At 39.3% G+C, this 22,757-nt stretch overlaps 1 protein-coding gene across 2 annotated transcripts in view; it reads left to right on the forward strand.

The window, feature by feature from the left end:
• Positions 1-22,757, forward strand: part of Spag6 (sperm associated antigen 6) — a 59,241-nt gene that overhangs the window by 5,356 nt on the left and 31,128 nt on the right. For both annotated transcript variants that reach the window (XM_034510489.2, XM_076939566.1), the window contains 2 exons: positions 13,860-14,026; positions 19,395-19,578. In XM_034510489.2, coding sequence (XP_034366380.1) covers positions 13,860-14,026; positions 19,395-19,578 — 351 coding nt within the window. The remainder of the gene's footprint in view (positions 1-13,859; positions 14,027-19,394; positions 19,579-22,757) is intronic.

The raw sequence follows: 22,757 nt of genomic DNA on the forward strand, positions 1-22,757 counted from the left end.
GCACTGATGGAAGAATAGTATGCTTGAATCTTTTCCAGGAGATTCGAAGTAGGCAATACGGACCTAGTATCTTTTCCCCACCCTTTAGTTTGAAAGGAAGGAGGGAAGCGAGGAGAGTTCATAGTCGGTGAAGTGAAATCCATCTTTGTTCCACCACCACTGGTGTGTGTGTGTGTGTGTGTGTGTGTGTGTGTGTGTGTGTGTTTCTGAAGAAAGAACACTTATTCATCCCTGAAGGGGCACCAAACACAGAACACTGAAGGATTCCATCCAAATCTAGCTTGGAGAACCAGTGAGTTTACTTAGCATTATTAACAGGAACCAATCTACCAGTGGCTACACCACTGAAAACACGTTTCTCCATCAGTTACCTTAACCACTCAGACATCCTGGAGAGGGTTCGGACTTTATAAGCCTCTCCTCTAGATGTCTTTATCTGTAGCCACCCCATGACGTAAGGGGTGAAGATGAGAGAGAGAGAGAGAGAGAGAGAGAGAGAGAGAGAGAGAGAGAGAGAGAGAGAGAGAGAGAGAGAGAGAGAGAGAGAGTTTGGAGAGTTCCTGCCAGTAACCACAGCTGCAAGAGTTCAAGAGGGCACTAGCATCGCCCAGAAGACAACTTTCCACTAGTGCCTCTGACTGAACTGTAAGCTTGATACCACTTACCAGGTCTTAAGAAAACCTCAGTTTACAGGATGAGCTCTTTAAAATTAGTTTAAATGAACACATCATTAAAAATAAATTAAGACCACATTGCCATGGTCACAGCATTTAGACAGCATTTACTCTGGGTTTCTTTGAGGAAACACCTTCTCTTGATCAGATTCTTTGTTTCCTCACTGAATTTTACTGTTTATTCTTTGGGTGTTATCTCTGGCTGTGTTGGGGAGCCATTTATAATAAAGTATGTTTTCAGTATTTAAGTATCTGTGAGATAATTGTAGGTTTAACCCCCTCCAGTGCCATCTTTCAAAACTTTAGTACAGGTTACAGGGAGGATACTGAGACAGAAACTCCTTGATCTTGATTTCCAACTTTTCAGTTTTGTTTCAGTCTATAAACTTGTCTTTAAAACCTCTGCCATGGTTAGGATACTGTATGACAAAGATCTCTTGTATTTTTCTTTTAAATTTTAAATTAGTGTGAATGCACATGCCATGTTGCCTTGGTTGCTAGAAGACAACTTAGGAGGTCAGCTCTCTCCTTGCACCTCATGGGTCTGGGATACTGAACCCAGCCATCAAGCATCAGCACACTGAGCCACCATGGCTGCCTTGTATTGTGCTTCTAAATCATGATTACTTCCAGCTGCTGTCTCTAACCCTGAGAAACCCCTGAACTAGTATCTATTTTTAAAATGTTGTCATTTCAGAACTTATTTTGTCCTGTAACTGTTTCATGTATATTGATTTCCTTTATTCTACCTACAAACATTTTTGTTTATTAGGGCATTTTACCTTTTAAAGACACAGTTACCTTTAAATTTATTTTTTCTCAGTCTTACTCAATGTGCTTGATATTCACAAGGATTTACTGCTTAGACAACACATATGTAGACAAAGAAATATTTTTAAAATAAAAATACTTAGAAAAAAATACTGAAACATTGCAATAAATATACACAATACTGAAGATAGAGTATCTTTGAGAATTTTAATGATGGGTTGCCTCTTTCCATCAGAGTACACAGTAGAATACATTGTCAGTTTGTCTTTTGTTTTGTTTTTATTTTGAAGACAAGGTTTTAGCTTTGGTGCCCAGGTTGTCCTTGAACTCTTTTGCCCTTCTGCCACAGTTCTATCAAGAAGTTGGGAATATGGACAGGAGATAACGGTCTGAGTGTATGGGGAATTTAACATAAACTAGCTGGCTAAGTGGTCAAAGTATAGGAGGCTTGTGGCTCAGGCCTGTATGTGTAGCTTGTGAAGAAACGAATCAAGGAGGATATAGTAGTCTTTCAAAATTATCCACTTTTGACTATCATTTTAATGGCACATTAAGATTTTTTTTTCTTTTCTGGAGAAGCACATTTTTAACATATTTGAGTTTATCTAGATCTCCTAATTCTTATAATTTAAAATCATAAATATTACTGTATATATATTCCTTAGTTCAAAACAACCTACAAGTTTTATCCTGAAACCTTGTCTTCCTTACTAGTCAATAAGATTAACCATTCTAATGTTATATTCTTTAAAAAATAATCACCATGGGTCTAAACATGCTTTTGAATGTGTTGGAATTTATATTACAACCAAGCTTTAATTAGGTGAGTGGTTTTCTTTTGACAGTAAGGTGTAAGTGCACTTTACTCTTGACTTTGATACATGGCCTATGTATCTGGCAAGATTTTGTTTTGTTCCACATCCCCCAACATATTCTTTAATTAAACATGCACCATAGATCTAGGATAATAAGAAAACATTTTCCACGTAGGCATAATGAGCAAAGCATAATTCCCGTGCTAAGAATCTTTAATCACTGTATGTGAAAGGAATTTTTAAAATGAGAATTACTAAAAACGTTGACACTAACTGTTTAACGAAGGTCTCTGTCTTTAGGTACTACTGATAGTTATCAGATAATAGTGAAGGTGGTCGGCCCATGGGATCTCCTTGGGAACCACCTGGGAATTTGAATGAAGTCAGCCTTGGAAAACCTTTACAGATAAACCCCTGGAGGTGGGGGCTGATTGTAAATTTAAGCTGGCCTCATAGGGAGCTTTAGGCTTCTCTGTCTCAAAAAAGACAGTCTTATCAAACCGGAAGCTCTTTACAAGTGTACAGAGAAAAGTCCTGGATCCCATAGGAACTGAGAGCCAATAAAGTAGTTCAAAGAATTGAACTGATAATCTGCCTGGATCAAGGCAGGTCCACAGAGACCAGTTTCAAGCCCATGACAGTCAGCTGATCAAATTTACTGCTTGGGAGAAGTAGGGGGAACAAGAGGTGGTATTTGCTATTTGTTGGTTTGTTTTTAAGTCCACAACGAGCACTTTATTCTTTGTTTTTGGCTTAGATCATACTTTGTGTAAGTTAATTTTAGCAGAGCAAAACTGGGATTTCTGCTGAACAGTTGTGTTGGTCCTAGGAGAAACGCATGGCTACATTTTTAGGAAGAATGTTGGCCTTGTCTAAGAGCCAATGGGCTGGTCTGTGAAGATACAAGCTAAGCTATGTTAGTTTCCAAAGAGGAATGTTGGCTTTGCCATTTGCCTTATGATTCCTGCCATAATGATCATTCAATATTAATTTTTAAAGATTTATTTTATTTTGTGTGTATGATTATTTTGCCTGCATGTATGTATGCATGTATGTATGTATGTATGTATGCATGTATGTATGTATGTATGCATGTATGTATGTATGTATGTATGTATGTATGTATGTGCACTATGTGTAGGGCTGGTACCCATGGACAATGCCCTGAAAATGGAGTTACAGGTGATTGGATGGTTATGAGCAACAGGGACTCTTAACTGCTGAGCCATCTCTCCAGCCCCTTGATGGCTTGTTTGGGTTCTTTCAGAAGTCCAGCTGACAATAAGTGATATTTGTGCATATCTAGAGAGAATAATCTCTGCTTAGTTTTCTAAACATTCTAACTTTGTGTCTGTCACATCAGTCAGTGTCAAAGTGTGCAGTAGACTACTTTGTTTTTTCATAGAAAAAATTTAAATATATACTTAGTATTATAGACTTAGTTTAACAGCAATGCATCTTGCTACCAGTCATCCAGACTGTTCTGCTCCAGCCTCAGCCTCATGGGTGCTGGGATTGCAGGTGTGCACACCACACAAGCTTATAACATGCATTAAAGAAAACCCTGAAGTCTAATTTTAAATGAAATAGATGTCAATAAAGACATTGGCCTCTTGCCCAAAGAATGTATTAAATAATATACTTATTTATTCCACAGTTACTTGTTAATTATTTATTATATGTCAAGTTAGCTACTATATAAGATATTTCTGGTAGAAAATTGCTCCTTTTTATTGTCCTGTAAAATATTCTCCCTCTTCTTTTGGTGCCAGGAAACTTGTACTCAGTCATCAACTTCAATAATAATCTTATATTTCTGATACAGTTATCAGCTCTCTCCTCTTATACGTAGCTATTGAATGTTACCACTTTACACATATCACTTTTGTGTGTCCTGTGGTTTGAATCCAGGGCCTCTAACATGCTAGGCATGTCGGGTACCATTTATACACAACTTTTATGGTGAACTTTCTCTAATATGCATGCCATAGAGTAAACTGTCTAAATATTTTAGAATGATTATGTACAATAAGGAATTAACTATATGAAGATTGTGTGTGTTTGTGTGTGTGTGTGTCCATGCATGTGTGTTTTGCTGGACATTGAATTCAGTCTTATGTATGCTAGCCATGTACTCTACCATTGAACCATATAAGCCTCAGACAATTTTCTAGCGAATTGCCTTACAAATATCTTTTTTTTGTTGTTTTGTTTTGTTTTTCGAGACAGGGTTTCTCTGTATAGCCCGGGCTGTCCTGGAACTCACTCTGTAGACCAGGCTGGCCTCGAACTCAGAAATCCGCCTGCCTCTGCCTACAAATATCTTTTTCTGCAGAGCTTACCCATGAAACCTGAAGCAGCAGCTAGTTTTTTTGGTACAGCCCTCATTAGTTAACATTCTGACTTCCCCCTAGATATATTAATTACCTGAAGTTTAATAATTATACATATTGCAAAATAAAAAATCAACACACCAGTAGAGGACATAAAAATCAAGAGTTCAGCTGTCCACGTGACTTTTGAATTACATGGAATTGTGTCTGCATGGTGTAAATTTAAGGGAGGAAACAGTTTAAATGGCCATATGAGTTCCTTGAAGTTTTATGAATTTGTAATTGCATTATTACTATACTTGACCTTGTATGTATAACATGAAAGTAACTATCACAAAAGTATTTTTTATTTTGTTTTTAACTAAAGTTTACTTGAAATGAAATTAATTTGCATGGTTGGTTCATTTGCCATCTGTGAACATTTGTGGCACGCACATGTGCCAGATGGACGTGGAACATATGTGCTGATCACGCAAACATTAAAAGGAGCAGTTCCTGCCCTTCCGTGGCTTATTTGCTAATGTATGTAGTTTATATATATAATATATATTACACACTTATAACAGGTATAATATGTAGTATATATTACACATATGTAATATATAATATGTATGTTTTATATATGTATATAACTGTTATATATTTACATATTACTATTTATTTGAAAGACACCTAAATCAAGATTTGGATAGGAGAGGTGCTATACAAGGGATGCATCTTGGTGTAGATATTACCTCTGTTGAATTTCTAGAAGGTAGCTGGATGCAACTGCTTTTAGGCAGAGAAAACATTATGTGTAAAGACAGGAACTTGAGACAGTGAAGAGGTGGCAGAAAATGCCAGCCTTGAGGTCTGGCTGGAGCTTGGGAACCAGGGCAAGGGGAGGAGAGTCGGTTGAAGCTGGAGAGAAAAGCAGGCTTACTTGTGAAGTTTGGGTTTCTCCTGCAAGAAATGCAAAGCCATCACAAGTTTGCAGCCAGAGGAATGACGGGGCCACTGTTGTGTTTGGGAACATGATTTTGGGGTTAGTGTGGAAAATAGTTTGGAATGGTTTAAACAGCACCACAAAGAGCTGGTGCCTGTCATGTGGATAAGAGCTGGCAAATGGGTGACGTCTGCAGGATGGAGTGACTTAGAATGGAGGGCAGGGTCAGGTAAAAACAAAGACAGGTTGGGAGATAACTCCAAGAAATCTTGTCTCTTGGACACACCAGCACCATTCAGAAATAAAGACTATTCCAAAGCAGAAGGACTGGCTTCTTCCTCTGGAAGAACATGGAGGGAGAAGTGTCTGAGGTGACGAGCAGCTTGGAAATAGAGTGAAGCTTAGAAAGGAGATCTTAGCTGCAAAGAAGTTTAGACCCACAGAACTTACATCTTTATCTGAAAACTATGTAAAAGCCCATTTAATGTTTCCTCATGTAATTATGTCCTAACAACTTTGCCTACAGTATAATACAACTCAATTGGACGTAGCTTTTTCATGCAGTGCTAGGGATTGAATCCTTGCTAGGTCTGCATAGCTCATGCCATCACTGAGCTGTATGCTTGGCTCTGAGGTAAAATGTATGATCTCACGTGAGACCTCATGGACAGATGGTAGTGGTGTTGATCAACTCAAGGGTGAGATAGATGCACTAGGAAAATTAGGGGATCGTTTATTTAATGTAATGGTTATAGAAGATAGCTGTATCAATGCTAATGGCAGAATAATGGGAATTCCTCACTGGCAGTCCAGAGGCTGTGGTACTCCTTGGCAGTTCCCCACAGTGGGCTCTTAGTTTTCATGCACTCATTGTGATCTATGGACTCCTAAACAATCAGTCAGGTAAAAAGAAAGCTGCTGTGGTTTTTTTTTTTTCTTCTCTTACTTTTCCGCTTCTTTTCTCTCTGTCTCTGTCACTTTCCTTCTTCCTTTAGTGAGTGTTTATTTTTAATATCATCCTCCTCACATCTGTATGTTTTTACAACAAATCTACCTATTATCTCCTGTCTTCTATCATCTATCCATCGTATGGTTCTGTGGAGTAAGCCTAGGGTTATATGTACAGTAGGCATGCATCCTAGTTAGGGTTCCTGTTACTGCAATGAAACACCATGACCAAATGCAAGTTGGGAAGGAAAGGGTTTATTTGGCCACACTTTTGCATTGGAAGCTGGCAGGAACTCCAACAGGGCAGAAACCTGGAGGCAGGAGCTGAGGCAGAGGCCATGGAGGGGTGCTGCCTTATGGCTCTCTTATGGTTTGTTCCCCAAGGCCTGTCCAGCCTAAATTTTTTACAGAACCCAGACCACCAGCCCAGAGATGGCACCACCTACAACAGTCTGGGCCCTCCCTGTCAATCACTAATTTAAAAAATGACTGAGAGCCAAATCTTATAGAGGCTTTTTTTTTTTTTTTCAGTTAAGGTTCCCTCCTTTCAGATAACTCTAGCTTGTGTCTAGTTGACATAAAGGAAGCCAGCACAGTTGTTCTACCACTGAGGTACAACTTGATCATTGATCATTGGAATAGTGAAGCTGTAAGAACACATCCCTAGGCAAAGAGAACTGCCTGATGACGGCTACATATAAAATATAAGCTCTAATTTAGGAGATAGATATTTGGGGAACTATTTGAAAATTTGTTTTCTTCCCTAAAAAAATTTAACTTTCTCAAAGTCACTTATTTAATGAAGTTATTCAAATGAAAATATTTCAAACAGACCTCTATTTTCTGTAATTTTATATATTTTAAAAACGTTTTTAAAATTTGCATTGTGTTACTGTCTAAAGTAAGGAATGTATGATGCTTGTGATATGGCAGAAATACAGGGAAAAATCAGTTAACTCTGATTTGGGACAGAAGAAAAAGAATTACCAGTCATCTATTGTCTTTGCATTTTCAAAAAGATGTGTATGTGTGTGTGTGTGTGTGTGTGTGCGTGTGTGCATGTGCAGGTACCTGAAGAAGCTAGAAGAGGGTCTCCTGAAAGTGAGTTAGTGAAGTTATAAGTGTAAGCTGCCTGGTGTTTGCCTGAGGAATTGAATGTAGGCCTTCTGGGAAAACAACAAATGCTCTTAACTTTTAAGCTCTCTCTCCAGCCTAGTCTTAATAGTTTATGAGTCAGATGTATTTGAAAAATAAAGAAAACATAAAAGGAAAAAATTTCTCTGACTATGTGAACTGGTGATATAAAAAGTAAAATTTCCCAAATTGGGAAACTTGTAGTTGGTTAATTGTAACTAATAAGTCATTACTAATAAACATTTATAATTTAATTAAATACTATAAAATAATAATTCACTTTAAGCTTTTTAATTTAATTTAATTTATTTATTTCAAAGATAGGTTCTCACTATGTTGCCCTGGTTGGAGTTGTTATAGAAAGCAAGCTGGTTATAAACTTACAGATACTCTGCCTCCCTACTGCCAAGATGAAGAATGTGCACCACAATTCATGGCTATTTTTGTTTTTACAGTCTTAACAGTTCAGAGTTCTTGTGGTTTAATTTTAAATATGAAAACCCAGTATTGACTTTACTCAATGATATATTTCAAAAGATAAGCTGCTGCCTTCACATAAATATATCAAAAAGAAAAGAAAAAATATCAATCATCTGAAAACAGAATAACAAAATCACAAAGGTGCATTCTCAAAGTCTCAAAGGTGCATTCCCTGTGATACTTTACTATGTATGTTTTGACTGCTTTTAATAAAATTGTTATATTTATTATAAGTATGACAACCGATACTTGATACAAGTCAACCCAAAGGAAGAGATGGGCTAAACCCTCAGATACATTTCTCCAGTAAAGATGTAGACCAGTAAGCACATGAGAAGATGCTCAACATTCTTAGCTGGGGAAATGCAGACCAGCCACAGTGCTGCTGCTGCTGCACTATGCACACCATGAGGATAGTACTACTCGGTTGTAGAGATACTGGGCCCTGTGTGGTGTAGCTGCTGTTGAAGATAGGTAGTTCTTCATGAAGGGAGGGACTCATGGCTCCACCTGTATAGGTAGTTGAGGATGGCCTTGTCAGGCATCAGTGGAAGAGTAGGGCCTTGGTCCCTGAAAGTTTGGATTCCCTAGTGTTGGGGAATTTGAGAGCAGGGAGGAGGGAGTGTGTAGATGGTGGGAGCATACCCTCACAGAAGTAGTAGGAGAAGAATGGGATAAGGAGATATTTTTGGGGGGCGGGGAGAGGAGGTAACATTGAAAGGTAAATAAAAAATATCCAATAAAAAAAACAGATAATGGATCTGGCAATTGTAGTCGAGCAGTTGAGACTTTTTGTCAACAATTTATTACGGGAATTTTGTATAATCCTCAAGGACCAGGTATTGTGGAAGAGGCCCATGGAACTTTAAAAAGCTTGGTGAGACATACTGTTGCTGAGACAAAGAATGATGCCAACCTGTGAGCTTACTGGGTGCCCTGACAAGGGTGACCGGGGAGCTGTAGTGGACATATGTTCCTGACCCACCTTTGCTTGACTATATCCCAGATGGAGCAAGCTGCCTTGCCTCAAGTTTTTAGACCTTCTGGGATAGAGAATCGAAAAGAGAAATTATAATATCTCTTGTAATCTTCTTAAAGGTGACCAGCTATTAGGACTCAATCATGTACTGCTCTAGAAATCAATTCAACATGGGAAATAACAGTCTACTTTTGGAAAACTGGATCTGGACTTTGTCAGAGACATATTTGAAGTTAGCTGTAGCTCACTATGATGTTACAATAGAAAGAGATAAAGTTGGGACAGGATCTGGATTTCAAACCAGGGTTAGTGTATGTTTTAAGGCTCTTTTAATTGTCAAGCTAAAATTGATTTTGTCTCTTCTACAATATTTATTGTAAGTCGCATTGACTGTGTAATTTCCAATTGTGTTAGTGTGTTGAAACCTGGCATGTCTGTTACAGGGGTCTATCAACCAGCTTTCATCTCACTGCCCTGAGTGTTAGAAAACCTTGATTCTCTGAAAAATGCTTGAAAGTGCTGGAAGAAGTGAGTTAGGCTTTAAGCAGAAACAAGAGGGTAGCGGGCTTGATTATTGCTGGTATAACAGCTTTAATTCCATTCATTGCTAGCACCACTGCTTCTGCAATAGCATTGACACAAGGAGTTAAGACAACTATTTTTGTTAACCATCTATCAAAAAATGTTACTAATGCACTGAGTATACAAAAGGATTTATATAGGTGTCTGGAACAATGGATGGTGCTCTATAACCCATTCAAATTATCTGAAGGAGGTTCAGGGTTCAAGAGTTAGGAGCCATCCCAAGTGTCATGACAAATATCATTGGAGTAGTGTTACTTTTGAAATTCACAATGATTGTCATTATAATTAGAAGTTTAAAGACACCTGTAAGATATTTGGCATAATCCTAACACCTCTCTGGGTGTGTTAACTTTGCATAGTGAGATTATGAAATTAAAGAATGCTGCTCTGTTGACCTTTGATGCTGCAGATAATGCGGATAAAATTATCAATGACCTGAGGTCAGTATTTCTATTTTGGTCAAACCTTAGGAATGACATATATAACTTGATCAGGCTAGCCCTTCTTATCCTGGGAATACTTTTATTCCTACCCATCATGTTAAAGCTTGTCTTTAACAACATCAACATGTTGGCAGCCAAAGTATATGACTTGAAACTGAAAATGGACCCCCAGACAGAGTTATTAAATTAACAGGCTGGCAAGCCAAGAATGGGTAAGATTCTCCACAGAACCTTATCAGCCTAAGACAGAAGTGCATTGCTTTTGATAATGCATATTCCATGGCAGGTAAGGAAGGCACTCTTGTCAGAATGACCTAAGACAGGCTCAGTCTTGTTAACAAAATAAAAAATGGGGAGAGGTGGAGAGTCTCTGGGGCTGCTTGGCAAGAAGCTTACATGGGCCGAGGACAAGGAAATGGGCTGTTTGGCAGAAATATGACATGGGCCAAGGACAAGGAAGTAGGCTTCAAGCAGGAATCTGACATTAGGCTAGAACAAAGAAGTAATTTCAGGTAGGAATCTAAATCTTAGGCTACAACAAAGAAGTAATCTCAGGCAGGAATCTAAATATTAGGCTAGAACAAAGAAATAATTTCAGACAGGAATCTAAATTTTAGACTAGAACAAGGAAGTAGGCTTCATATATGAAAATGACCTTGAGTTAGGATAGGGAAGTAGGCTCAGATACTTTGGTCATCCTGATAAGCCTTTAGAAACAGTGATCACGGGAGTGTTCACATAACTGGGTTTAATGCCTTGCTTTTTCTTTGACTATTTGTGTTTATTGTATTGCTTGTTCCTTGTCTATTTGCATCTATTGTATTGCTAGACCCTCAACCTACAACTGACCTAATATATGCATGTAATCAAAATGGTATAAAAGTATAAGGGAAGAAGGGGTATAGGATAGGGGGTTCTAGGGAGGGGAACTGGGAAAGGGGATGGCATCTGTATTATAAATAAATAAAATATCCAATTAAAAAAAAGAAGATAGGTAGTTCTTAGCTGGGGATGGTTAAACACCATTGTAAACAGACAACACTTGTGTACAGTTACAAAGGATGGAAAGGTAAGTTTGTTATTTGTATTTTATCACAGCACAAGGACAAAAGTAAGGAAATGTTAAAATGAAATAACTATTTTTTTTAATATCCAGAAACTTTCTAGAAATAACCTGTGTGCACATTTGGTAATTATTGTAATTCTTTATTCTGTACTTTAAACATTTTGTTCTGAGACTTCTGAAGTTATCTCTCTTAGGAAGTCTAGTGAAAAGTATAAACAGCATTCATGAACATCAGGGCTTGGTTAACACAGGCCTGAACCACATGTGAGCAGGCAGCATCTTCCATCCAGGCAACTGTCTTATGGAACATGGTCCAATCTGGCCAATTTAAACACAGAAATAATAACCAAATAAAACCTGAAGCTAGGAAAACTCACAGGCTGTATAATTAAATACATCTTGACACACAGTTGTTTCTAGCTTATGCTATTTCTGGTCTGATCTCATGTTATTATGAATGCTATTTTTTTCTCTTTCAAATGTTTCTAAATATAGAGTGATGTAAGGATATTCGGTAATATTTGTTTTTGTCTATCACCAGAATATATGTGTGTGTGTGTGTGTGTGTGTGTGTGTGTGTGTGTATATATATATGTCTTTCTAACTTTTAAAATTATATCTTTATTTACTTTTTTGGTGTCACATGTGCATGTGTGTGGGTGTGCATGTGCCACAGCTTGCATGTAGAAGTCAGAGGATAACTTGTAGTAGTTAGTTCTCGCCATGTAGGTCCTGGGGTTGGAACTTAGGTAGGTAGTTGGTGGCAAGTTCTTTTATCTGCTGACTCATTGGTTTCTACCAGGAGATATTTTAAAGGAATGGTTGTAAGGATGTTTAATAGGTATGTACCTTAAATAACACTTGGAAAGCCAAGAAGCACTTTGTTCCAGTTTGAATGCTGTCATTGTTTCTTGTAATGTTAGACTTAAGTGGTTACTCGGAAGCAGAAGCAGCACATGGAAGATAAGGCTAGTACAAGGAGTTGAATATCCTGTGAGATAACCATAATGCATTTATTACGAGGTTCCTTTCCCTGGCTTCAGTTCTCAACTAACATTTGTTCACTGATTATCAACAGAGATGTTGATAATTAGTCTGAATTCTAATCTCATTCCATCAGTTCTTAATTGTGAACAATTTATGTAGTCCTTCTCAGCTTCAATTCCTTTATTTGTGAAAGAGACATAAAGAGAGGGCCTAGTTCTTAGGTTTGTCATGAGAGTTAAGTGAGTTACTATGGAACAAAGCCCCTAGAGCAATGCTTTTGCATCAAACTCCCAGTCCATATAAATGGACTTACTGTGATGGTGATGATGGCCATATGGCCACTGTGTATTCAACCCTGGCACAAATATTACCAGAGAGCCAATGATACATTGTTTCATCAGAACAAGGATTTGTTTAAAGATCCATCTAGCTGGCTATTGCTACACTGTGGGTTTTTCTTTCTCCTACTTTTCCCTACCTCCTTTCTTCCACCAGTTCAACATCCCAACACTAGGTAGGAGAGAAAAATGGATAAAGGACAAAGGGAAAGATATTGTCATTTGACTAATTCCTGCTGATTAGGGACATCAAATTTCTTGGAGCAAGTTTGATCTTTGCAAAGAGGGTATCTAATTATTTCTCCTCCTCCTCCTCTAGCTCCTCCTCCATCTCCCTCCTCCTCCTCCTCTTCTTCCTCCTTTGTCCCCAATTATTTAACAAACTGCAACCAAAAGTATCCAACCAACCACCAACAACCCACCCACCCCCTAGCATTTATGTAACCTCTGAAAAAACTTCAGAATTCAAAATGTCACATAATCATAGAACCTATCTGCAGCTGTCAAAATCATGCTACAGCACAAGAAAAATCATAGTCAGTTGCTGTAGACAATCTGAAGCAGCCTCATATCCCTCACCTGGAATTAAAACAAAAACATATTCTCATCATATTTCCAATTTTTTTAAAAGAAACCAAAATTCTCACTACAGATCTACTTGTTTCTCTTGTGAGTGTGATCACTGACCGGCACACAGTGGCTCTCTATCAAGTTTGAAATAGAACCTGAAATTTTTTCTGTAAGAAAATGTAGAAAAACCAGATAAAACAAAGGATCTGGACCAGTCCTTGAGAGACAGGACTGGCAAAGGTGGTGGGGCTGGGGGCTGGGCTTTGCCCCAGATACACTAACCTTTCTCTGCATCCCTCCTGATGATGTCATAGGTGTTTACCTGCTGAGCAAGATGTTAATTCTCATCCAGCTCCAGAGCTGAATTTCCCCTCTGCATGCATTTGTAATTTTGGCAGCTTGCATGATTCTGTGTGTCTTGACCATCAGATATCTTTAAAACATAACTAATTAGTTTTCAGTGGATGCTCTCTCTCTTCCTCTCTCTCTCCCTCTCTCTCTCTCTCTCTCTCTCTCTCTCTCTCTCTCTCTCTCTGTGTGTGTGTGTGTGTGTGAGAGAGAGAGAGAGAGAGAGAGAGAGAGAGAGCACAAGAGATTTGAACCCATGATTCCTCTGCCTCAGCCCCATGAAAGCGGGGCATTACAGGTGTGTACCATTATGCCTAACTCTCAATTGTTTTATTTATTTGTTTTACTAATTTTTTTCTGTTTATTTTTTAAGCCTCCATTTTCTGCCTACATATGTGCTGAATCACGTTTTGCCTTTTAAAGTAAAATTTGCCTGAATTCTGTTTCTCATCCTTTAACTCAGGTATAATGTCTTTGCTGAGGCCTCTTCTTCTGGACGTGGTCCCAACCATTCAACAGACTGCTGCCTTGGCTCTGGGGAGGCTGGCCAACTATAACGACGACTTAGCAGAAGCAGTTGTGAAGGGTGACATTCTTCCTCAGCTTGTGTATTCATTGGCAGAGCAGAATGTAAGACTTTTTCAAAAAACTTTTTTTTTTGTCTTGGATTTTACAAATTGATAGCTTTGGCACAGTTGTAAACTGGAAGGCATTAGAATCCCAGAATGCAAGTACAATCTTAGATCCCTATATGCACATGAGAATATCTTTAGGGAATTTTGCTTTGGGGCTTAAAGACATTTTTCTGTTACTGTTAATTTAAGAGGACCATGCAAAAAGTTCAGGGGATACATACACACAGTGTTTCTTTACACTTCAAAGTTCTAGATCTACCTCAGGGAAGAGGACAACACCCTCATGAGAACATAGCTGCTTTCAGAAGACCTCAAATGCAGATGACAGAATAAGAGAATAAGACAGAATAAGCCTGTGTTAAATTGACAGGGAGAGCCTGCGTTAAATTGAAAGTTTGATTAAGCACGTTTCTAAGTAGACAAGCATTCTATCTCTTGCTAAAGAACTCTTAGTGTGATGGGGGGGGGGTTAAAGAAATAGTCCTTAAAGTGCTTACCCCATAAACACTAGTACCTGTGTTCAGTTCCCAAAATCCATGTAAAAATGGCAGCCATAGTGGTACAGGCTTCTAATCTCAGCACTGGGATGCAAGGCAGAAACATAAGGGCCTCTGGAGGTCACCGGCCAGCTAGTCTAGCATAAGTGATGATCTAGGCCAAAGAAAGACAATGTCTCAAGGGAGCAGAGGGCTTTCCTGAAGATGACCCCCAAAGTTGGCCTTTGGTCTACATACACACACACACACACACACACAGACACACACACACACCACAGACACACCACAGACACACAGACACACACACACACAGACACACACACACACACACACACAGTACTTTGGTGTTATTCTGTGTTCCTAATGAGCTATATCTGGTGTCTGTAAGTAGGGTTTTAGACCACCTCTTAGTTATTGTAATGCAGGTATGCACATTCTTTTTACTTCCTTAAGACTAGATTCCTACTTATATAATACAAAGATAAATAAAAACTGAAGAATGGGCAAAGAACTTGAATAGCTACTTCCCTAAAAGAACATCTCCGAATGGTCAAAAAACAAGAGAAGTTTGGCAGCATCAGTAAGAGGTACAAGTCAAAGGCATGGAGTGGTGTCATGGCACACTTACCAGGTGTTGGCAGCATCAGTAAGAGGTACAAGTCAGAGGCATGGAGTGGTGTCATGGCACACTTACCAGGTGACCATAACAAACATCCTTAAGGAAAACAAGGTGATGATGTAAAGAAGCAGGAACTCTCAGTGACTGCCAGAAGGAATGGAGAATGGCATGAAGACCATGAGTAGTAATTCAGCAGGTATGAGGCAAGCTCCTGTGTTTGTGATACCAATAAGCAATTCTAGTGCCTGAAGAACTAAACACGACACTCACAAAAGTCATGTACAAATGTTCAGAGCAGTGTGACTCACAGCATGGGATGAGAGAGCAAACCAAGTCTATCAACAGGTCAACCAGTAAGAAAACATCATCCATCCCACACAATGTACTGTTACTCTGTCATAGAAAGGACCTGAGCACTGATAAATGCCACATGGATGATTCTTAAATCATTATGTATAATGAACGGTGCCAGACATGAAAGAGTGTACAGTATAATGCATATGAATGTAGAGAATATGCAAATCTGTGTAGACAGAAGCAGGCTCGCGGCTGCCAAAGGCTGGTGGAAGAAGGAAGGGAAGGCTGCTTATTTTAAGGGATTCTTGGGTGGTGAAAATGCTCTAGAGCCAGACAGCAGTGCTGCCCGCACAACACAGGGAATGCATCACAACTAACGTGGGGAATTGATGATACATTTATTTTACCAGACTCAAAATATCTTAACTATGCAGAAATCTGTTTCATTTGATAGGTTTATCTTTTAATGCCTTTTCAAGGAATTATAGAAATTTCATTTTTCTGTGGGTGTTCCTGCTTCATCTGTGCTACCAGGCTTTCTCCCTCTGGACCATTTGGTCTTTCCTTGGAGAGCAGGCTCTATGCTTTTGCATCCCATGTGGAAAGTCTCAATCATTTTCTAAGTATGACTGACTATGTATTAGTTATAAGCACTAGACACAGAAGTGAGGCGGGGGCTTGAGTACAAGCAATGCAAGGAAGTGAGGCATTACCCGTGAGGCTCTGCGGCCTTCACTGTAGCTGTAACCCATGTCCTCTTTGTAAGTGAATAAGTCCTGTGACCTCACATTTTGTGTTCAGTTCTTTTGGCTATAGGAATAAAAACACAAAACATGAAACATTAGAACTGTGTAGGAGAATGTGATCAGAAAGTATGAATTATAAGCTCCCTGTAGTTGGGCTGGAGAGATGGCTCAGAGGTTAAGAGCACTGACTGCTCTTCCAGAGGTCCCAAGTTCAATTCCCAGTAACCACATGGTGGCTCACAACCATCTGTAATGGGATCCAACACCCTCTTCTGGTATGTCTGAAGACAACTACAGTGTACTCATATACATAAAATAAATAAATCTTAAAAAAAAAGACTCCCCATAGTTAACAGGGAGCTATTAATAACTTTATGTTATAAATCTGATGATTCTACAGAATAAAAAGTCAAATTAGTTTAAAGGTCATGACAAGAAATGTGCCATTATTTTTTATGATTATAATAAAGTAATCTTTAGAAAGTTATTTTAAAATTCTACTGAAGTGGAAACTTCTAGTTTCTTTGGAAAGTTAGTTGTGTCAAATGATGTTTCTTTGGAACACACAGGTGAAAAGATGTCTTGCTAAAGTAGACACGTGAAAGAACATTTTCCCAAAGCAGACATGTGTGAAAGGATGTTTTGCTGGCACAGATATGTGAAAGAATGTTTTCCTGAAGCAGACACAGGTGAAAGGATGTTTTGATATAGCAAACACACGAAAGGACCTGTGATGAAGGAGTATAAATATGACCCCACAGGCAGTGGGAGAGGAGTACTGAGCATTGGTTTGGTTTGCTCCACCATCCTATTCTTTGATAATGACAGGCATGTATTGGTTCATCTTACATACCTTTGTTGAGCTCAACTTGTGGTAATGGCGCCATTAAGAGAAACTTGCCCAAGAACTGCTTGTGAGGTTTCTATGGCAGCTTGGGGCTTCCATGGCCTCACTTCAGGCTGGTTGGTGAGCCTGACAGTTTCTTCAGGATTGAACTACAGCTGTCTGCTTGCTAAAAGGACCAGACTATAGTTGCTGGTTCATGCCTGTTATCTGCCTGCCTAGAAGACTGGTCTGCAGCTGCTGACTGAGTCTTATTTAGTGTTGGCTACAAGACTGAACTACTGCCAAAGAAGATTGAGCTTCCTGAACAGGTCCATTTCCCCCATATCCTAATAACTTTTCTTTTTCACTACCTTTACTGGGTGGTGGGCTAGAGGAGAGGTTGAACCTTTATCAAAAATAGGTTTCAAAAAATTTATGCCTACCGTCTACCTTAATTTTGATAATAAATTAGAGATTGTGTTCTTGACATAATTTAAGAAAGTAAAGGAAATATGTCACATTAAAGCACCAGACCAGTACTAACATAGGATATTATTTTCATTGACATGTATAACTTTTTTAGATATAGCATGTTAAAATACACTTAGTGTGTTTTCTGTCTCTTATAATTTATTATTGTTTGTGTTTTTTGTCTAAGTTAGTAGAAACCTTTCAGAGAAGGTACTGTAGTTGGCTAGTCCTTTCTAGTATAGTGGTTTGAATGACAATGGCCACAATAGGCTCATATATGTGAACACTTGATCCCAGTTGGTGAAACTGTTTGAGAAGGATTAGGAGATCTGGCCTTGTTGGAAGAGGTGTCACTGGAGGTAAGGTTTGAGGTATCAAAAGCCCATGTGTGATGGTTTGTATGTGCTCAGCCCAGGGAATAGCACAATTAGAAGGTGTGGTCCTATTGAAGTAGGTGTGTCACTGGGTGGGTGGGTGGGTGGGGGCTTTAAGATCCTCATCCTAGCTGCCTTGAAGCCAGTTTTCTGCTAGCAGCCTCCAGATGAAGATGTAGAACTCTCAGCTCCTCCTGCACCATGCCTGCCTGGATGCTGCCACACTCCTGACTTGATGATGATAGACTGAATCTCTGAACCTGTAAGCCAGCCCCAATTAAATGTCGTCCCTATAAAAGTTGCCTTGGTCATGGTGTCTGTTCACACCAGTAAAACCCTAACTCAGACACCATGCTAGCCATGTCTGTTTACTTTTCTGTCTGCCTTCTGGTTGTGAATCAGATATGAGCTTTTAGTTGCTGCTTCTGAACCATGCTTGTCACCTACTGCCTTGGTTATGGCGTCTCCTTACAGTAATAGAAAAGTAACTTAGATGGTAGTTAACATAAAAAAATTATAACTGATGTCAAGTAGGAGATTAATTGAGTTTTATTAATAAGGAGTGTAAGATCAGCTGAATGTGGTGTATATGCCTTTAATGTCAGCACTCAGTATATAGAGGCAGGCAGATCTCTGCGAGTTCAAGGGCAGCATGGGCTATGTGATACGGCCAAGGTCAGCCCAGTACACACAGTAAGACCTTATCTTAAACAAACAAGCAATGAAACCAGAAGAGAATTATGAGATATTCTCTATATTATAATATTCATATAACTGTGTTGTACCTAAACATTTCCTATATATTTGTTTAGCAACATGAAGAGAGAAATGTGTTACTCCTGTGTTTCACTTCCATTTTTTATTCTTTAAACAAATGAAATTTATATATTGGCCATATTATACATGTGGAACAGCATTCACAAGTCACACAATGGCTGGCTTGTCTTCATCTCTTAAAAAACCCTTTGTAGAATAGAAAAATAACATCTTTTTGTTTATTTTTTTTAACCAGGAGAAGTTTTAGAAATGTTGAGAATGTTTTACCTTAATGTGATTTCGAGGCATATCTCAGAGCAGAGCTGCTATTCAGTGTGGTAAACTGACGTCAGGAAAGCCTGCCAAACTGAAAGGCTGAGGGAAAATAAAGGAGAAGATGTATGTGATCAGTCGACAGAGACAGTTAATATACTAACATTCCAGAGTTCCCCATGAGTCAAACAGTACCTTTTAGTATCAAGCAAATATAGAGAATCCAATTGTTTTATGAATTTCCAGAAAGTTCCATGTTTATATTCGATTTTATACCATTTCCAAATGCATGCATCAAAGTAAAACATTTTTAGCACAATTTAAAATTTACCTTGTTTCCAGGTTAGTTACTGAACAGAAGCAGTGGGGGAGATAAAGAATCAGCATGTTCCCAGACTGCTCCCATTGTCTGCATTCAGAGTCTGCTGTGCTTTACATTAAAGCAATTTTTGTGTTGCTTTCAGGCTATTTTAAATTCTGGATTTGTTCTCTTTTCCCCCGTAGTGCGTCTACAAGAAAGCGGCTGCGTTTGTGCTGCGAGCAGTTGGTAAACACTCTCCTCAGCTGGCGCAGGCCACAGTTGACTGTGGTGCCCTGGACTCACTGGTGATATGCTTGGAAGATTTTGACCCTGGAGTCAAGGAAGCTGCAGCCTGGGCACTTGCATATATTGCAAGGCATAATGCAGGTACTGGGGTGTGCTTGAAGACAGACTCAAGTTTAGCTTTATTGGATAAAACCAGTTTTGTTTAGTAAATCACTGATGGAGGTTTAAAGGTGTGGCTGGACATTAGGAGAGACCTGTCTTGAAGGATAGCCACACTGTTTTGGATGACATATTTACAAAACACTTCTACATTTGAGCCCTAACAGAAGGGAGTCTGAAGGAGAGAAGTGATATGGCAGAATGGGACTGGAAGCCAGTAACAATGGTACATGCCTGTAATCCCAGTATTCAAGAAGCAGAGGCAGAAAGCTTAAAAGTGAGTTCAACCAGCCTGGGCCACACAGCCAGACACTGTCACAAAACCAAACCGAACCAAGCTAGATAAAACAAACTAAGTTCATCCAAACCAACCAGATACACACACTCTTGGTAACTCGTCAGAAGATTGTTACTGGTTTGCCGTGCTTTGAGCTCATTGTCATTCAAGACAGGACATTTAAAGCCAATCAAAGAGCCAAATCACATGGGCGAATGATGTGGTGAGATGATATAAAGTTGTAGAAAATGTTTTATTCCCCTGTGTTAGCAGGAAGGAGGAGGAAGAAAATAAGGGCAACACTCTGTAACAACTGAAACCCTGGTGTGGTCACCAAGCCGAGACGGGGCTCTCCTGGGAGAAAGCTGTGCAGACGCATGATTGAGAAATGATATGTGGGGGTGTATCCGCTCCATCTCTCCGTAGAAGCTGCTAAAGAATAAATGACAAATGGCAGTTGAGAATGATCAGCTTTGCTAGGAATCTGCACCCTGCATGCTGAGCAGGGCAGGACTGCCACATTGTTAGGATCTGAATTCCAGGACAGGCATTGTGCTCAGCTGTGTGACCTCAGTCTCAGTTTTAGAACTGCTGGACATTAACATCCTCATTTGAACAGAGAGTAGCTGACAGTCAGTCCTGAGGTTTGTAATAAGGATGGTGAAACTACAAGCACAGAGCTCTTACCAGTGCTTGGCATGAACCTGGTAAATACGAGATGTCCTTAGTAGTTACTATTGGAAAGGCACCATAACACTGATGACTTTTAGCCAGGTGTGGTGACATGTGCCCATAGGCCTAGCTACTGAGGCCAGCCAGCACTGCACAGTAAGGCTTGAATCTTTAAAAAGTTAAAAAAAAAAAAAAAAGAAATGACATTTATTACATTGTGAGGAGGACGTCCAAATTGCATAAACTAATGGAAAGCAGTTTATCAAAATTAGTGGCAGTCCCGGGAGAGGCTTACTCCAAACACCTGCTCTGGAAATTGATCCTGAGGAAAGAATATTAAAGAAGGAAAAAGCTGTATTTGTGGGAATGTTATAACATTATTTATAGTATCAAAATGCCTCAAATATTTGATAGAACTTGAGTGGTTAAATTATAGTAATCCATTTAATAAAATCTCATGCAATAAAGTAAAAAGTAATTAGGGTCCCCACAAGCTAATGCAGAAAAGTAAGTATAATACTAAAATGGGGGGCAGTGAGTGGGATGTAATGTGAATAAGTAAAAAAAATTTTTTAAAAAGATAAAAATTACTGAAACAGAGAAAGTTGTATATTGCAGTTACAATACTGTAAAATGAGCCTTTCTATAGATGTGGACTATGAAATGCATGTTGCATTACTAAGCTGGTGGAATTAAAGTTGTCTCTTCGCTTCTAGATTTTCCAGTGTGTACAGAGAACAGCAGCTTCTTGTGGGGAGTCGCTGTTGAGGCTAGCTCTGTACCTTGCCGTTCTGATACATTGTCTCCTTTTGACTGTAGCTGACCTTTGCTGCCTCTTTCTCTACTTGAGAGAAGCTTAGCCAATAGGCCTGTGGTGATGTGAAGGGAGGTATGAGAATCCGTGTCTAAATCTGTATACTCCGAAGTCCATGTTAGCCACTGCACCACACAGCTGGGCTGATCACTTCCTGACAGCGCTAGAGGAAACCCACAGAAGCAGACAGAGGCTCTCTCTCAGGTTATGCTTGGTTCTTAATGGGGACAGGATAGAAATAGAGCAGCAGGAAACTAAGCTGAAAAAGAAAACCCTTAGTTTAGAAAGGTTTGTATTAATTTTCATCCCATTGTATCTGGAGTTTGTAAGTTGTTAGCCTGTCATATAGTGTGTTGAGAGAACTCGGTGTTTCCAATCAGAAGCAAACAACTTCACAATTGGATTCTGATGAGTCAGGTGACATGTTCCACACCGTGCTAAGTCTCTCTGAGTAGTTTACAGAGCTCTGTGGAATGGCCACACAGACACATTAGTGGGAAGGATGTTTTGTCCTTGATTGCCCAGGCAGGGAGAAGTTACTGTAGTTCATAAGAAGGACCTGACTGAGGGATCACACTCCACTTTCTTTCAATGATTTGGATTCCATGTTGAATTCCCACTGCAACCTAATATTTCACAGGCCTAGGGTCCAGAAGCTCCCCAAAGAGATCACTGCTGATTTCTCAGAAGGAAAAGGAACTGCTGTCCAGTACCACAGAAGTCACTGGTCAAAATCAAATAAAAGGCAAATAACCCGCCCCCCCCACCCCAATAACTGGTCTGTCTCTCAATGTTTTCCTAAAAGTGGAACTTATTGAGATCACTTGGAAACATCCATTCAGTTCTCTTCTTGATATTCATGAGAAGTCACGTGATAGTTTTAAAATGTTTTAGACCTCACGTGAAATGCCAGAGGAGTTATACCTTACTTAAGGGCAAGAGGAAGATAAGGTTGGAGGTCTGAGGTCAGATTTTTTCTTTTCTTTTTCTTTTGTCCAGAATGGTCCCTTCTTCCTTCCTTCTTGCTAGTCTTCCCCACTTTGCTAACAGGTCAGTTACAAACAGGTTAGCTAACAAGTCTGTTATGATTTTCAGGGCCTTATCTTGCTTTTGGAGACAAAAGTTCCTGACCAGAGGCATGAAGGATTAGGAAGAAAGGGCGGTAGGATTGTAACCCCTGGGCAATGGAGCAAGCAGATACAGAGAGATGCCTCAGGATTCCTGGCCCCAGTATCCCAGGTTGTAGCCTCAGGAGCAGAGGTGGGCTAATTAAAAGTGCAGAATGAGGCAGAGGCCAGAAACAGCTTAATGTTTTGAGGGAAACTTCTCTACAGCTAGGCTCAAAAATAAGTTTTAAGTGTTAAAAGCTTTAGTTAAAAATCAGGCTATCTTTATTTG

This window comes from Arvicanthis niloticus, chromosome 8, assembly GCF_011762505.2.
Source record: "Arvicanthis niloticus isolate mArvNil1 chromosome 8, mArvNil1.pat.X, whole genome shotgun sequence".
NCBI classification, from domain to species: Eukaryota; Metazoa; Chordata; class Mammalia; order Rodentia; family Muridae; genus Arvicanthis; species Arvicanthis niloticus.